This window comes from Plectrocnemia conspersa, unplaced genomic scaffold, assembly GCF_051122295.1.
Source record: "Plectrocnemia conspersa isolate PC_06_02 unplaced genomic scaffold, ASM5112229v1 ptg000007l, whole genome shotgun sequence".
In the NCBI taxonomy this organism is placed as follows: domain Eukaryota; kingdom Metazoa; phylum Arthropoda; class Insecta; order Trichoptera; family Polycentropodidae; genus Plectrocnemia; species Plectrocnemia conspersa.
The window spans coordinates 11,677,991-11,698,150 of NW_028277171.1; the positions used below are offsets into that span (position 1 = coordinate 11,677,991).

Here is a 20,160-nt window from a genome sequence, read left to right on the forward strand (position 1 = left end):
CGCAATAATATCAATAACAATTACGTGTTATTTTATATAAAAAATATATTTCTTGAAATATATTTTTTATCAATTTAAATTCAGAATTCTCTATTTTATTAATTATATTTATGAATGTCGAGTTGATTCAACAAGTGATAGAGAATTATAGGGTTAAATTTTATTAAAATTGCCAATTTGCATATTCTATCTGAGGCAGTGAATATTATAGTATTATTCAATAAGCAATAAATTAATCTACTTTGTAGTTAAATTATACGTGGCAATAAAACTAATAATTCAATAGTAGATTAGTAAAGTGTTCTTATATTATATAATACAAATAATATTATCAATAAAATATTCCCAATTAATAGAACAGATGCAAATATAATTAATAAGATTTTTAAATTAATATCCAAACAACTCAACTCAACTCAACAAGACTCAGTGAGCTCTCGTATAAATGACATTTGACCTAATTTTTTGAATCTCTAGTTTTAGCCTCAGAATAAACTCGTTACAATCTCACGCACTGTATTTGATATGGAGACATTATAAATAGATTTGTATTGTAGAGTCCTTGATTTTAAACCAAGCATAAGTCCTGATTCTTAATCAATGGTATCCTTTACAAGTTAAATATTTTTCAGAATACAACTTTAGCGTCGATTTTTAAACAATATTTTGAAAATCGTCGAACCCATTACAATTCCACTTGTTTTAAAACTATTTTGATGTTTTTAAGAACAAAGTATAATTTAATAAATAATATGCGTTTTTCTAATATTTTTTAAATAATATTGTGACTTTTAGCTAGCCCTTTCTATCTTTAAAATATATTATTTTTACGTGCAGTTAAGCTTTTAGTTACTACATCTTAAATAAACAAAATGCTTATTAAAATAAAGAAAATTACGTTAGATAAACTGATTTCTTACAGAAGTATAATAATGAAATAATCACACCTGAAAATAAATTACTGCTTCTGAGCTAGATATGTTGAGAAATTTCGTGTTAAATGCTGTCAATAGAGGAAATTTTATGTAGCTCACTGATAGGGGTCATTCATATTATATCAACAGTAAAGAATTAATACAAATTTTGTCGAACTTGGCATTTCAATTACAAATGAACGAAATTCAATATCATTGAATTATATGTGATAATGAAATATTTTACTGGAATATGTTCCTGATCAGGTATAAAAGTAACATTACGCCTTCACATTGTCGCATTTTCAATAAAAAATAATATTATTATTTACATTATTGTGCATTACCATATTTTTATTATAAAATGCGACAATGTGAAGGCGCAATGTCACTTTTAAACCTGATATGGAACACATTCCAGTAAAATATTTCATTATCACAAATAATTCAATGATATTGAATTCCGTCCATTTGTAATTGAAATGTTAAGTTCGAGAAAATTGATATTAATACCTTACTGTAACATACAGGATATTATTAGCGCTGAACATTGTATGAAAACTCATAAATATCACACTTGACACATAACAATATGGTATGTTATAGTCAAGGTTCAAATCTGACATCCTGCCATATTAACCTCAATCACGTAAAGGAAAATGTCCGGAAAACGTCCATAAATTCAGTGCACATTTGAGAATTGCTAAGTAACAGTGTGGGATATGATGCATTTCATAAATATACGTACATTAAATTAAATATTATATTTTTTAGTATTTATTACGACTTTTTTGACATTTAATTAAACGCTCAGAGTTGAATCTGTTAACTAACTCACCACCTGACTTAGCGGATTAAACTTTGTCACGTGAAAAGTTTATAGCTTCTGTGGATTTCTCGCTAAACTTTGCACTATCTATTTTTACCAAGTAAAAAGTTGCTCTATGTAGTGCTGAGGAGAGAGGTATAACTCGATATGAAGAATAGAATTGTATATAAATGTAAATTATGCAATGGAAAATCCCAAGTTTATATTATGTATCTTATAATAAGATATTAATATAAATTATAAGATTTTAGTTAAACCATATTATTTAATAAATTTTTGTTGCAGTATCATAAATCCATGAAATCCATTTAATATCAAAAAGCTATAAATTGTTTCAGAATTTTAAATTGCTTATTTTATTTAAGTTAATATTTTTGAAACATATTCTAAAAGTAAAAGTACGAGACTAGTAAATATTAGGGCGATTTTTTATTTGGTTAACAACCGAGTAATTTATCAAACCTTATGCACAGGAGAAATTGCATTTAAAATTCATCGCTATCTCATTACTACTGTTAGCGATATCACATAATTGCCGTGTTGCAATTTGTTTGTAAAAGATAATAACTAATGCTTTTGCAAAAAACAGCGAATTAGCGACTTGATTAAAGGAAATGTTCAGGACAATAGAACACCATCGATATCAAAATCAATTAACGCTAAAATGCGATATATTGTGCGCTTTTAAATTAACCCAGTCATTATTCAAAATGAAAAAAAAATTATACAATATTAGTTAATAAAGTTTACAAGTCACTTGGCAGGCACACTTTAACTAGATAAACAATGCGAAGAAGTGTTCATAACTATTGTTTATAGAACCGTTACAAAAATATTGAGCTAATATGTTAGGTGAAAAAAATTGGACAGGAATTAAGAATGTTTTTCTATATATATAATGTAAAAATTCTTTAATATTTAGTTAATTAAGCTCATAGAGAATAATTATAACAAGGAAGAAAAAACACAAAATTTATTTTGTGTTTTTTCTTCCTTATTATTTTGTCTGTACCATGCACCGTTTTATTAAAACAAACAACCAAAAAGCTGTACTATATTAAATTAATACTGTATTATCTGGAATTGTTTTTTTTATTGTTTATGCTCGTATAACCATCACACGTTTATAATTATTTAGCGAGTTTACAAAATTTGCAAATTTAATACGATTGACAAATTTATCGTGTCGGTGAAACATTGTTGTTTTTCCCCAAGTTGCCAGATATTTTCCAGATAATACAGGATTTTTAACAGATTGATGCTAATTTATTGCATCTCAATATGAAGAAAAAAAATTATCTTAGTAATGTTTTCAACAGTGTTGATAATTTGACGCTTAATTCAATTGAAACAATTAAGATAAAATATTTTGACTTTTCGACATTAATACAAATATACTATCCAAAATAAGTATATTTTTTTACTTATTCTTTAATAAAATACTATGTTTATTATATTGTGCTATTAAAACTTGGAATTTTTTTATTGTATATTAAATATGTATAATTCATTTAAATTTGTTATATTTAATTCAAAAGAAAAATTCTTATTCAAAGCTCTTTTGATATTTTTAATATACCAGTAATTATATAAATTGCTATACTTCATATTCTTTTCACAAAAGACATATTATCAATAATAAATTTACATTTATGAATGATTTAATGCCAAATACATATGATAAAAATCACATTTAATCATAGTTTTGTATCAAATAAAATACATGAGGTAAACATATTTAATTATTATTGTAATCTTATCAAAAATCACATGTTTGGCGTAATATGATTCAAGATTAAAATAAATTATATATTTAAGTTACACATAATATTCTATTAAAAACATTTTATTAAAAAAGCAATTATAAAAATGTGCTTCAAAATAAATTATTGTTTTTATGATACGCAAATTATTATAAAAAAAAATAAAATAAATAATTTATTGAAATCAATATATATAATTTGCTTGAAACCATTTCTATTGCATTTATTATGCTTGAAAGCAATTTATTATGTATCACATTTAATACTGCTAAATCTATTAAAGAATAATATTTTTGCAAAAAACTATAGGATTCCAACTCTTATGACGCATTTTCTAAAATTTACGTCTTCGGTTACTACTTATCTTCTGCTTCTTTATTTTTTTTAATATTTTAATTTAAATAAGTTATTTCAATTTATTTTATTTAACCATATTTATTTATTATTTTTTTCTATTAATTAATTAATATTTATAAATTAAAAACTTAAATCATTGAATTTTCATTAATCTATGAGACATATGTGCAGGTTTTAATCCCCTGCACAATTTGGTATAATTTAAAGGTTCTATCTAATTCTAATCACCATATAATAGAAACGAATAGCAAAATATCACGTTTCGAAGAGAGATCTCATGACCAAACAACTGCGTTATTAATCGGAAATATTACATGGGCCATCAATGCATGGAAATATTGAAACCATATCCATTCAGAGACGTTAATAACTAATTTGAAAATACTTCATTTTATTTAAAAAGAATGGGCACTAAACAATACGTTCTACCCTGCCCATAATACTATTGTTTTACTACCCTTTGGTTACCGATCGTTGGAGTAGCTATCTGATCCATTTTTTTTAAGGCGTGAACACATTTCGTGAGTGTTCAAGTGATTTCAATTGGCTTACAAACATTCTCATCTGCGATTCGCCAGAGCTGTCTCACAGATAGAGAGACGCAGTGTGAAACACACCATGACAGACCATCGCTGATCCACAAAAAAAAATATAGATATAGATAATACAACTTAGCCAGACGGCAAAAGTTCTATAACGTCCAATACCTGCCATTTCAACTTTACCGCATAATAGCGGCATCTGAATTTCTATATATATGTAGTAACCTGTATGTTTATAAAAATAAACTGGTACGAGCTTTTTTGGCGTCTATTTTGGCTGCAAAGTCATACCCCTTTGACCTCAAACCCAAAACCTTAAAGGACACTATTTCAGTATTAAACTTAAGTCTACTTATTTTCTTTTAATATAGATAGCGATCGCATACTTACTGTAACGCTGGGCATTGTTACCAAAATATCATTTCACAGCAAACCTAATTATTAACCCTTTGTTTGACGAAATCCAATCTATCAGTTTTTTTACTTTGGCAAGAATTGCCAGGTTCTATGTTATAATTGAATAAATTATGAAATTTATTTTTAATAGGCTATAAGGAATTTGATTAAGGGGTAAATTTTTTGCCTGAAAATATATTTGTTTTATTATATACACATATATTAATATAGTAATCCCAAAACCAAAGGGTTAACATCATCTTTAAAAATATTGTTTACACTATTGAATTATTTTATGTAATCTTTTCAATAGATCACCATGTATTTTATATCTTTAATCCCATTTATGATAACACATCAAAAATTACTATCACCTTTCGAGACGTATTTCATGTACTAGATTATCACAGCCCAATCTGACGTCACCAAATAATTAAAATCAGCAAAAGTGTTTGATTGCTCCAATCCAGATAAGATATTGCGAGATTGATCTCGAGTGGCGGAAGGTCCAATCTGTTAAACCAAGAGAGAACTATTTTAACAAAACGCACGCGTATGCGCTTATCTCGGCTAGGTACACATTGGACGTATTGTACAAGTGCCTGTTTCCTAATAAATACCAACATTTATTGTTCTCATCATTGATTAGCATGTGCTGACTATTTTATCTCGCGTGCTCTGACAAACGCTTCAGTTGAACTCCACGCGCCATTCTTGCTTGTCGTATGGATCGATACATCAGAGACTATTATCCGGAGTAAGTGATAAAGCAAGCAATAAATATGTACAATACTATATTGTGATAAGTGAAAAATGCAGTAGTGATACTTGTGCAATAACAAAATAATTGTTATCATTGCTTCGTTGTGATTTTAATTAAAAATATAATGATTAAATGGCATTAACTAACGTCAGATTAATAAAAGTGACATAAAATAAATTCGGCAAGCAAATATATAAAACAATATAATAATCCAGTATTTTACTAATCTTATTTATCAACGGATAAAGTGCTTTACAATTGTGTTTAGTTTGTTTACATTTCAGTGTTATTATAGCTTAAGCAAAATATATATATTTATGTTATACATATTATGTATACAAATATGAAAAAATAGATTTTATTTTAAATTTTACTCTTCGGTACTATTAAATAAGTATCATAATGGCTGAAAAATCACTAAAGAATAAAAAGTTAGTAATCTTTATCTGCTTTTTTTATATATGTATTAGCAATTAAAAATATAGTTTATTCATAATATATAAATAATTTTAATCCAATCTTAAATATTTAAGAGCTTCTTAAAAATTGTTTACACGTGAGATTAGCTAAAATTTCTTGCTCGCCAACTTTCGCTACGACAATTTATTTTAAGCGGAGATTTCGGGGTGTAATTTGTTTATTACCGTCTGTTTTCTTATTGTATCATTTGCGTTGAGTGGATGTTGCAGTTTAACCCGTAAGAGATTTGCATTCAACCTATTTGTCAAAATAATATTTTTTGTGCTTGAAGAAAGCAACCAAATGAAGATAAGAATGCATTTATTTAACCCCTCAGAATCAATTATTTCACCTGTCAGCATAACAAATGCCTCGGTGGGTAGTATATTAAGCAAAGAATTAAAAGCATTTATTCACCTTTAACGTGTAATATGCGACAAGTTTTTTCTCACAGCCAATGCGTCAATTTCAATAAAAGTCTTGAATATGGTCTTGTCAATGTAACATACAATATTATTAAAAATAATTATCACACCCTGTAACGTATTTAGCTTACGTTTACCTAATTACAGCAGACGATTTACAATATAATACAATTTAAAACTGTTCATAAATTCAGTCTACTTCACGAGATATTTATTACTCAAATAGATAATAATCAGTAGCGTGACTAACTTTTTATGTTCTCTTTGCAAGGTTTTATATTTGGATTTCTTGTTAACTTTTAATTAAAAATAATTATAAACACTTAATATGTTATATACATTTTTCTGGCTTTCAATTCAAACTAAACTATGGGATAAGTTAAATAAGCATAATAATCAAATAATCGATTTTTAATAATTCTACAACTTCTATTAAATTTAGCAGTAGATCGAAGAAACAGATATTCGTATATTACTAATTTAATACAGATATTAATCTAAGATTTAATATTGTGGTTAGTATTAGTAACTTGGATTAAAACTTAAAAAAATAATTCACTACAAATAAAATCAATGCTTGGTTTTTTAAGTTACTTTTTTCATTGCTTTAATATTTTTTTATAAAAAATATAATTGTTTATAGAAAATTAATTTTATTAAAAAATATTACATTTTCAGTACTAAAATTCATAATTTACAAACATACCATATTTTTCAGCAAAGTTTAGTTCATTATTACAGTGAAAAATAAAATATTATTTTTTTATATCAGCATAATCAGCATTTTTTTAGATTTAAATAGATTAGAAAGATTTAGTTTAAATAGGCACATCATTTAACGATGTCATTAAGCAGTCATATTTACACTTTATGCAAATTGCTGTATCACACTGCACACACAATAACGTAATCCAGAAATCAAAAATTACTTATCTTAAGCATATTTAAACAAGTTCTACGCGTTAAAATTTCAGTATCGCATAATTCGCCTATCCCAATTTTTATTTCCGCAGTGTATGTACGATACACGTCACAATTTTTCGTTTTACGTGTACGTTATCGTGAAGCAATTCAACATTAATTTTGCAGACTATAAACCGAATCGGTTTAAAATCCCTTAAGACTCAAACGCGACTGAGCCGAATGAATTAATTATTCATGCGGCTATGTTGTATTATACATTTCCTTTCTTACGTAAATAATATTTTAGACATTGTGCTAACACTAAAAATTAATTATTCACAAACTAAACTGTGTCTCACTATAGGAACGTTTGTGAAACGAGTGAAATTAATCACTGTTAATTACGGTACGTTAGAAATTATTACTACGAGTAATTCTTCTCTGAAACGGTTTGTTATGTGACTGACTGGATTATTATGCATGAAGAAAAGAGAATCGAACATTGATATGTATTATTATATATATGTTCTAAGAATTCGAGTCGTTTGTTCGAGAACAAACATTTATGTTTTATTATTTGCTTTTGGGCGGAAAACCTATATAAAAAGGTATAAAGCATGTAAACAAGTTATTCAAATTCAGAAAAAATATTTGACTTTGTTAGTAAAAGGCTTGAAACGTATTTGATTTATTCTTTTTTATAATATAAAAAAATATTAATATATTTATATACTTTATTTTAATTAATTAGTATTATATAAGTATTTATATTACAACCTTTTTACGCATGAAACATTGCCCCTTCTAAAGCTTTTATTGACGCATTTAGAAGAAAATACGTGACTAATCGCTATTTTTATTTTATTTGCTTAAATGACAGACAGTTGTTTATTAACGTATTTCCGATTATCAGATTACTGCCAAAATGTTTTAGTTCTACGAAAATTTTTTTTAGTTTCAAAACTCTGATTTTAATAAAATTTTATTTTTATTTTTACTTGAAAGTTTTTATCACTACTCATGTATGGTTCTCGTTTAGTAAGACTTAATTGACACATCTAAAAATAAATTTAGTTTAAATAAAGTTCCAATCACTATCATAAATGATTATAATAAGAAAACAATTTTAACCACTGCAATTAGATGAATCAATTGATAAAACTCATCCTAGTGAATTGATTATTTTTTTTATATATAAAGCATTGCAAAAACAACAAGATCCTTTTGATGTTATTATTTTATATTGTTTTGACCCAATCTATAGTATTTTTTTTGGTTAGTTATTGACTTTTCACGACTTTTTTCCTAATATAATAATTATTAGGAAATCTTGCAATGAATGTCATTTTTTTCTAAATTTAAGTCAGTCGTTCTTTGGACGTTGATATCAGAGTACGTCTTCAAATTTTAATAAATTTGTGTTAGTGCACGTCTGGACTCTATATTCTATTATTTAAAAATAAATTGTCCCCAAAATTTACGATGGGAGAATTTATACAAAATTTATACAAAATTATTCACAATTAATTAAAATTTATAAAAAATTTAAATTTATATAAAATTGTCACAAATTTATAAAATATTATTCACAATTTATACAAAATGGCATGTTATATATATTTCCTTTAAAAGAAATGTCTATAAACATTTGTAAAATGGTAGATGACTCATAAGATATCCTTAAATGTCAAAGATGGTTTAAAAAGTTTCAATCGAGAAATTACGGTATCAAGAATAGTCGTGGATGTAAGAGAGCAGCAAAGTAGACGATAATGTCCTGGCTGCATAAATAAAAAGCAAAACCTACTCAAACTATCTATCAGCTGGCCAAGCAACTATTATAGACACATTTAGTAGTTTGTGAAGGCATGGAAATAATATGTATGAGTTCCACACGAATTGAGCTAAGAAAACAAATCGGTGCGTATCCGCATATCCCAAGAGCTTTTGGATATTGTAGCTGGTCGCCTTTTCTCAATCATTTGTTAACCATAGATGAGAAATGGTAATTGTACAACAACTGTCATAGCAGACAGTTGTTATTTAAAAGTCAAGTAGCAAAACCTACCTCGAAGCCTGAGCTCACTGTATAAAGTTATTTTGTTTGTATGGAGGGATTGCAATAGAATTGTGCATTACGAAACTTTCAAACCTAGCCAATCAATAACAGCAAGCTTATGTTGTGAGCAGAAGTATAGCTTCATGTTATATACTAGGGTACTAGGACCCTACGAGTCCAACCCTTATGGGCGGGCACCCAGTTTTTGACGGTCAGATGAGCGGGATTCTCACCCCTTTAGTGCTAAATATTTTATTGGAGTTGCATTAGTATTTCTCCCGAGTGCTCGGGGAGAAGTGCTCTCGTTGGCTGGTGTATATGTTGCCTCAGTCGCAGCCTTGACCCACGGTTCCCCTTTGGTCCTGCTTGCATTACTCTGCTATGCTTTGTTCGTCATCAGTAGTGCCTCGCGCCCTACCTCAGACGGCCAGCCCGAGAGAGTTTGGGTTTTAATCTCAAGTGTGGTCCATCGCTCTCCCGCACTTTAAACGGCAAACTCCAGAGAAATTACTAAAATGTCTACAATTGTCAACAGAATTTGAATAATTTGAGCACATGAAAATGCGCATCCCCGTGTAGTGAAATTGTCTATCGATAAAATCGAGGAAATTGCCTGGTTTAATTTTATCCAGCTGGAGAACCAGACTTGCTCCTTATGACTACCAATTATTTTGATCGATTACAACACTTCAAAGATGGAAAAAATATTAAAATTCAGACGGTGTGTAAAGGGGACTATCGGAATATTTTTAATCAAAACCTCCAACATTTTATGCTAATAGAATCAAAAAATTAACTGAGAGGTGGGAGAATGTTATATCTTTAGAAGGAAATCATATTTTGAATTAATAAAATTAAAATAAACATTTAACAGTATATTTTTTCATTCATCAACAAACAACATTCATTTTGGGATTACGTAATATAATACTAGTTTAATATGATTATACTACTATACAACATATAAAGTAATGATTTTTTTATTATTTAGATATTTGGTGTAAAATATCATATAATCATTTTTTTATCGCATATATCCAAAATATATTCTTTTAAATCGTTATACCACACAATATTATTTTAATTATACTTTTATAAGTAATATATTACATTACATAAAGACACATATTGTTTGAGGTAATGCCAAACGTGTTGACTCTGACGCAATATATTTTGATAATAAAATGATAGCTTAAGAAGAAAATATAAATAAAAATTTTGCTGCGTAGCTAAATACACACATTTTTTATAATAAAATAGCAATCGATTAAAAATACTATTCAAGTAAAACCTTTTTTATTCTATTAAATATAGCTGTAGTTTCCAAGCAAAACTAATAATTTAATAAACGTAACTAATATATTCAATATATAAGGGAAAACTCATATAGATAAATATCTATTGTAATTTTAAAGTTAAATTATATGAAAGACAATCTTTTTAATATGCAGTTAATTTAATTGTTGTTAAAAAAGTCACTTGTAAATATTACTTGTTTGATAAGGTAAGTTGCATCGATATAAATGATAAGTATAATTAAAATTATGTGAGAATATATTCATGATAAAATATTAGAATACCTGCATGTAGAATACAATTTTAATATTTAATTAGCATAATAGTGACTATTATTCATAATCGTAAATTTGTTAAGATTATTGTGTCATCTACTCTGGTAATTCCAGATTGATGATAAAGAAATCTGACCTGACAATCGATAGATAAAATCAAAAATTAGTGTCAATGAATAATGGATAGTGCAAATAATATTTTTTAGAAGTTTTGATACATTAAAATTCATACGTATATAATATACATTTACTGGCTAAAGCGCCCTTCAAATGAACGGTATTTTCTTCTCGAATTACACATCTAACAATCAATCGACCCTTAAATTTGAAACTTTAATTAAAACATAATTCTGTTCCTAAATGATTCCAATTTGATATTTGATATATTCAATATACATATACTATTGTTTATAAAAGCTTAGTAATAATTGTTACAGTACAAAAATAAACGATCGATTGAATAACAAAGCGTAAAACAAATCTATTTTTGGATCTCTCGAACTTCCAATTGAAGGCTTTCGTTTCAACCTCGACCTGATAAATCCTATTAGTATTTGCGCTGTTGGGTTATTTTATGAAGAATGTGCTTCACGTTTATCACGTCAATGTATCATAAATAGATTAATGCATATATAATAACAAATTCGGTATGTATTTGTAATCCTTGTTTGTTTTTGACTGATATATAAAAATTCGATCGTTTAATCTGTTTGCTTTTGTCAAACTAATGATTGATACAGTAAATTATTAAATATATCATACTGAATTATAAAATACAAGTACTTCTGGTTACAACAAAAAAGTAAAAGATTTTTAAAAGAACGTTATTTAATATAACCCTCAATAATACATTTAATATATTTAAAAAGCCAGAAAATAAAATAAAGATCCTTTTAGATTTTAGAGCATTTCAATTAATTAAAAAGTACGCTAAACATTAAATTACTGTTGCTCTTAAGGCAGCGGCTTTTATGCTATCTTATAAAATAGCAAGCATATTTGTACATTATTAAACATATACAGTGATATTTCAGCATATCATCTTACAAATACTTTGTACACTACAACAACTCAACCCACATTTTATATCAATACCTGACAACCATCACACTGTTTATTCTACCTTATAAAAATTGTAATATGATAACATATATAATCCATTTATGCATTTAGTCGATATCTGAGAGTTGGCGTTAAAGTACATAATTTTATCTATAAATAGTTTCATCCATAAACATCGAATGTCTGGTCAATATTGTGATACGTGTTTACTTGGGAATAATCAAATTCGTGACTAAAAATGTACATACATTTTACATGTACAACTAGCTAATCAGTAAAACAGCAATTTCATCTTAGCTTATTACAATAAAAATATTTTTCATTACTACTATAACGCATGAAAATAGCATAAAATATTTCTCATTTGTACATAAATATTAACGTTGTAAATACAGTGATTTATATCAATGACTTATAATAACCGTATAGTGTTTAATAAAATACATAATGTGCTTTGAAGATGTATCATTATTTTTTATGACCTATTATGACTCGAGGAATAAATTGTGCCATATAACGTACAATATGTGCCATTATCGTAAAACTCGTGAATGTTAAACTATGGCATTACATTTCGTTCGTCTTGTTTAGTCTGTTGTATCAAATTTACGACGTTATATTTTATCTTTTCAGGCAAGGATCCATGGATCCTCCGAAGGCTGGAGATGATGAGGCACCTAAAGACCCAGCTGCCCACCAAACTCATCATCAAGGATATACGGAACAGGATTTCGAAGGTAAATTAACATTTTTTTATTATTTTAAAAATATTATAAATATTTAAAATAAAATAAAATATAATAATATAATTAAATTCAATCAATAACAACTGTTTTTACGTTGCTCTTTAACTACATTTTGTAACGAGTTCTAATATTCAGATAAAAATACTATTTTTGTAAGATAAAATCCACCAGTATTTTATGATTATTTATTCCATAGAAAGCAATAAAAAGAACTTCTACTAAAGCCAAAAACGAATATATCTGAATGTATCTATCGTGAAAGTGTTAAAACTTTAGCACAAATCATATTTATAATCTTACATACATACAAACTTGCTATAAATTATTGTTATTGCATATTTATTAAAAACAGTAATAAAATATTATATACAATAATCACCTACTTCGCAGGAAAGCTTATTTTTTCCATATTTTCATATAATAAAATACTATGAGAACATTTGAATCAGGTCTGACTCACGAACTACATACCTGTTGATAATTTTATACCAGAATATTGATCTCGTGCAGCTGTCTAAAATTCGCACGGAATTCGCCCTAATCGATACAAGATACAATCATAAGAAAAGTATATACTATACTCATAGATACGTGGTATCGTGAGATTTCACGTATCATTACGTATGCTTTACTATCAGATATATCACCTACGCATATATTTTACGATTGTCGTGAATCTAAAAACATAAACACCAAAATCGGTCATGTTATTACCACCTGAAATTATCGTGATTGCGTCTACTTATTCTGTACACTGTGTACAGATAACGCCAAAAATATGAGTCAAGATCCAAGTGATAATTGCTTATGAAATTGACGAAAATTTCCCGTAAACGAAGCGTTAATTTGTATAACAATAATGATTCGATAATGATTCGATAGTTACTAGGTTTTTCGATAACAACCGTCAAACATCATTTAAGGATCGGTAATTTGGATGGTTTTATATTGTTGGACCTTTAGTAAATTTATTCTCTGCAAAATAGTAAATGTGTGTTTTTATTTTTCTCAGAAAGAAGATCTCATATCGGACGTCATATATGTTTTGTACAATTTGATTCATTTTATCGTTTATCTTGTAACAACACAATCTAGAAAAAATGATTAAAAAATGTTTATATATTATATCAACTAATCAAATTGATTATCTTTATAAAAGATGAATGATAAAATCTACAATGCAACCGAATTATATAAAATCTACAATGCAGCGATGTATAACAAGATATTTGCACGTAAAGATAAACTAATTTAATATTAGTTGTTTTTACAATAAAAAAATATTTTTAGATATTGTAGATTTTATGTTAAAATTTTTTTGGCATAAAACATATTATGAAAAATTAATGAAATACTTATTATATTAATCTAACTATTAAGTTTCGGTTGCTTGAATATAGTTACATCTAAAAGTAAATACAAAATGATGCATACTACAATAACTTTAAAAAAAATTTAAAACCCTATAAATATAAACTTAAATTTCAGAATTCAATATATATAATATCTATCAAAGTCAATTATCCAATTAAATTAAAATATTATAGAATTAGGAAAAATCTATCTTAACCTGGACGGTGCAGGCTTTTTTTTATAATTACTTTCATGTAAATATTTAAATAATTTTATTTACAACGCAATGTCTTCGTGGCCTTCAAGTCGTATCGAAGATTAAGATGAACTCATAGATTCGGGTAACTACTTTCTGGACCAGATTAGACAGTTGGAGTAAAAACGACTACTTTTCTTGGTTTTCTAAAGCCTGTCTCGATCGATTCGATATAGCTCCGTTTGATGTGAACTTTTCTTTTGTAATTTCAAGGCATAAGCGAAGTATTAGTTTTGTAGGCTAGTTCCGGGTGGAAATCTTGAATGAAGTTCTAGGCAAAAATGCTGAAGGAAGTGATTAAGTACAGAAGTTTTCTGGTTTATATACGAATATATAGCATAACCACTTGTTTCGACGACGAAGTCCGATTTTTAGTATCCCTGAGGGACACTAATTAATTAGTTTTATGCCCCTTTTTGCAAATTTAGACGCAACGATTATGGATAGTAAATAAGTGAAGTGAATATAATTTTATATTCACAATTGTCGATCTCAATGACTTTTTTATTTTTAATTTATCGTTTTGTAATAAAAATATATGGGTTTTATAATAAAAACGGTATCATTTAAGTCAAATATAAATTTTCACGCGAAGCTCATTTAAACTAGTACTTTTAGATACCTATTGCACAAAATTATCATAGATAACTTATTAATTATTTATTTCAGTATTAGCATCTTAATTACTATCTTAATTTATGAATAAAATATCTAAACTTTAGCTTGAAATGTGTTAATAAACTTTATGACATTATTAACTTTATAGATATACCAATTATATAATAGTTCTTATTACTTATAAATGTCTCTGTAATTAAGTATAATTAGAACGAAAAAATCGATTTGTTTTTCACTGCGGAATAATATGTAATTGCTTTATTTATTGATTATTACAATGTGGAAAACATTATGGGTTTTGCGCATTTTCATATTATTACATTACTGAAATATAGATCAATTCAACATGTTCTTGGAATTTATTTTCGTGGATAATTGGATATATCGATGCTACCCAAATAAAATTTCGTGACAAAAATGTATCATAAAACAATTTCCTTGAGTCTTTTTTGCAATGTCTTAAGACTAAAAGACTTCGCAGAAAACTTTATTTCATTATGTTAACACCGCGATTTCTCGACAAGTTTTGTTTCGGTATTCGTGACATGCGACAAAATTGGTTTTCTTCGTTTTTTCTCTTTCATACACTTTGAAGTAAAAAAATACTCTTTTATATGTCGCCACAGCACGGTGGGCTTTTCATGTTGCCTTTTGAGCATAAATTTCGATATACTATACATTTACATTGATATACAAAATATAACATTATATTAGGCATGTATATTTTATCATGAATCAGCTTTTCATGTGTTTTTCTTTTTAGCTTTTGATATGCTTCATTCAAACAGCCTTAGGTATATTTAATAAAAATATAGTTAACATGTCTCTTTCACGACATAATTATAAAATCTTCAAATACAAACGTATCTAATCAGATTTTTATCAAAGAACTGACCTAATATTGTATATTTTAAACTCTAAATACTTAACAGTTAGATAAAAACTTTTAATATTTTTAGGTGCAATTGAAACAGTATTTAACTTTACAATGAAGCTTAAATTATGTAGCTTCATAGTACTCATATTAATGGTCTAATAATAGCCATGAACTAAGCCAGGATCATAAATAGTGACATTTATATATAAATTTAATACAGCTTGCGAGAAATCAATATCATAATAACCGTTCCGATGCAATGATGCGTGAAACTGTAAGCAATATATTTAATTAAAATACAGTGTGTATGTAAATATGAAATTAAAATACGTTCAAACTTTACAGAAAAAGCATCCAAACAGTTTTATAATTTTTTGTAGCAAGATAATACGTTCGTAAATTTATTTATCTCTCGGAAAGGTTAATTTAATATATAATAACCTAATGTTATGCTTTGATGTTTATAATGAAAAACATTAACATACTCCAAGTGGAAAATTGTTTTTATACTATACAATAGACATGATTAGTGTATTCTTGTGTAACTTGATGAATTGACATAAATAGGACAATTTGCAAACACCGCATTTGCAAATAGCCTTTATACTTGTTATATAGTATATTTTAATAAACGTGACCTATTCAGAAAGTTTGCATACTGTTATTATGGAGTTTGATTCAAACAAGTTATTCATTTTTACTTTTTGTTTTCAGGATATATATTAGACTACATATAAATAAATGCCGAAATAACGGTATTCGTTTAACACTTTACCGACCGGCAGTTTCACTACCAGACTTACGCTAAATACCGGCACCTTTTCACAAATCTTCGCGAATTTTACCTTTTTTATTTAAATTTATGTATTTTTTGATACGGTCCGAATATTTAGTTGAATTTTTCTAAACATGTTAAAAATGTATCAATGCATCAATTTAAGTCATTATTAGGTGGTTCTCAACATGTGGATCGCCGGAAATAAAAATTAATTATTACATTTCCTTATTATTAGATTTTTAAAATGATTATCTTGATTTTAAAATTATAAAAATGAATAACCTAAAAATTTAAATAAAAATAATTTAAATTGAGTCATCCAGCGGTTCTCAAACTTTTTCAAATTTAAAAAAACTTTTTTCAAGCACACTTTTTTTTCGTATTGTGATATTTTGTGCAAATGATTATCTACAAAAATGAGAAATGACATTTTTACTAATATGAGTTTACTGATATATAATTCAATTGCAATAAAATATTCACTCACCATTGTAATTCGCTCCATCGTAATGCGAAATCTTCCAGGCACATACACAGATATTGTACATTATCTTTCACGTGTAAATCACTTTTCACAATAACTATTTATATAATGCAAGTTTAAAGTGCACTCACCATTATAAATTTCTTCACACTAATACGGAATATTTCAGGTACACACTTTATTATTATTCAATGTCTTTCCCTTGTAATTCACTTTTCACAATATTTAATTCTAAAATAATACCAATACGAATTATCAAAAAAATAAAATTCAAAATTCACAAACGTTATTTTTATTATTTACCTAGTAATGTTTCTTCAAATGATACGAGGAGAAACATTCACCAACATGTAAAGCTACTTTACATTCTTTGCACATGTAAAGAGAATCTTTTCTTATTTTATGTGCGATACAAACTATGCATCTTCTTCTTTTACGCTCATTAGTAGATGATATCCTGACTAATTGGTGTTGTTTTAAACTGCCTGAAAGCCTTTGAAATGAGGGAGCAGTGGCGAATGTGGATGTCGGTTGTGAATTTTCAGACATTTCTGAAATTGTTGGTGTTTCTGTTTCTGGTGTTTTTTCCTCTATCCAATATTTTGCTATTTTCATTAAATAATCATAAAACTTTATATTGCTGTTTGAATTTACACTTCTATAAACTGTAAATGCATTGAATAATGCACAGTTAAATAAATACATGGCCACTTTTTTCGTCCATTTTTTAGTTTTACGATATATTGGATAGTACGAAAGGTATTGATCAGCCCGATCTACTCCCTTCATGTATTTATTGTAATCAATTATACAAATTGGTTTTTTTATACGCAGCCCAGTTCTTCTGTCAGTTTTTTCAGTGTTTACAATATTTGTATTATGGATTGTTGATATCATTCGAATATCTCTACTCTTTACTGTTTTCCACAATTGTAATAAAATTTCCCCGTTTCGCTTATATTTACTTTCAAATATTCGTAGTTTAGCCTTTTTTAGAATATCCGGTAAGCCCCACATATTCTTATTTTTTTCTTTTATAATATTTTTAACTTCTTGTTTGTACTTATTCCAAGTTTGAGCACGGTATCTATTTGTTTCTTCTGCAATAATGCGGAACAGGTCATCACCGATAAATTTTTCGGCGATTTCTTCAGGGCGCGTGATATCAACATCAAAAGTTGCTCCCGACAATCCTTCAAATGGCTGGTTATGCCTAGGTGTATCAGTTTCACACCAATCTAATGGAATATCATCATCCTCAGTATCTTCTCCATCGCTAATAGGCATCATTACTCGAGGACGATTTCTTTCATGAACAATCGAACTTGTATCACTATCACTAAAGTTTTCGTTATCACTGGGAATATTTGAATCATTGTCCGCGTAATTTTCCTCTACAAAACTATCTTCTGCCATTTATTTATTTGGGTTATAATTATATTTGAATAAAAACTATATTTTTAACACTTTGTTATATAAAATACACTGTATTTATATTTTTATAGACACTATATTTTATAAAGAGGCGTAAGCGTAATATTTTTAAAGAATCACTGCAGCACAAAGTTCCTTTTATTTATTTTATTTTTTTATTATTTTTAGAATATTCACTCGAGCACACGAAAACAAGATGCGATTTACACGACAGCGTTAGCTAAACTGAATTATTATTCATATTTTTTTAAGTGCATCATATTATTTCTTATCTCAAAAGAAATTCCCAATTTCAAAAAAAGAGTCACTTCTTAGAATCACTTCCAGTAAATCTGTGCTATCTCGTGATAGATAAAATTCACTCAATAAAATAAACGGTCGAAATTTCCAAATTACAGGACAGAAAAAATACGATATAATCTCGCTAATCTGTCAATTTAGAAATTCGGGAAACCGGTACTATCTAATAGATTAACTCACAAAAAATGTTAGTGTACTTAAAAAAATGCAAAGTAGAAAGAATTTACAAAATATATTTGATATAAATATATATTTTTTAAATGGATTTTCGAATTTGTATAGATAAACAGTACCTGATTATATTATAAGACACAAGTAAAGAAATACAAAGGCAGCTCAATTATATTTGAACTATATCTTTATTATATATGATTTTGTTGTTCATTTTTACTGATAACACTGGGAAGATATTTTGCATACTTGCAAAACAAAAATACCGTCGAGAATATTTGGGAGCATTTGAAGAAGATATTGATAAAATCGAAATAACCACTAAAAGAGAGCTAATCGAGAAGGTGATTCGGGAATAGAATCATACTTTGAACCTTCAAAAATTAAACAACGTTTATAAATTAAATTCAGGCACTTATTTAATCTAAAGAAGGACATACAAAATATTTTAAATATAGTCCCGAATTGCATAGTGAAAAATATTTTTATTTTTGTTTTGAATTAAAAACATAGAATTTATGACTTCTCACAACTAAATTAGTTCTTTTTCAATAACTAATGCTATAAAAAATAATAAAATAGCAAAAAAACGAATTTCTGCTTTAAAAATTATAATATATAAACAAATTATAATATATAGACAAACGTGTCTAATAATAAGGCCAGGCACAGTAATTAAATATTTTTTTTCAATATCAAATGAAACTTCATACTTATATTTAATTTTTTTCAAAAAAAAATCTTAAAAAATCTCTAAGCATATATTTTAAATTTGATAACGAAATCATAGCTACCGCTCACTCCATATGGCGTGCGCGGTATTTAACGTTCGGCAGGCTCGCACTCCATATGGCGTGAGCGGTCGGTAAAGTGTTAATATAAATAGCAGTATTTCAGTTTTTATAATTTAGGGATATATTAACTTTATTAATAAATGCATCTTTATCATCAATCATTAAATATTGCTTGATCTCAAAATAGACATAGTTTTTTATAAACGTTTATTCATATTATTAATTTAAAAAATCTAAGATATCATTCGTTTAGATAAAAATATAAATATATACATATAAAGTAAAGGTGATTTCGGTTAAACAGAT

At 27.2% G+C, this 20,160-nt stretch overlaps 1 protein-coding gene across 6 annotated transcripts in view; it reads left to right on the forward strand.

The window, feature by feature from the left end:
- The window catches only part of Ndae1 (Na[+]-driven anion exchanger 1), a 48,487-nt gene that overhangs the window by 12,079 nt on the left and 16,248 nt on the right, over window positions 1-20,160 (forward strand). For 5 of the 6 annotated variants that reach the window (XM_088188671.1, XM_088188672.1, XM_088188667.1 and 2 more), the window contains one exon: window positions 12,677-12,780. In XM_088188671.1, coding sequence (XP_088044797.1) covers window positions 12,687-12,780 — 94 coding nt within the window. In that variant the 5' untranslated portion in view covers window positions 12,677-12,686. Of the gene's footprint in view, window positions 1-5,493; window positions 5,559-12,676; window positions 12,781-20,160 lie in introns of those variants that run through there. The other variant, XM_088188668.1, reaches the window with a different exon arrangement.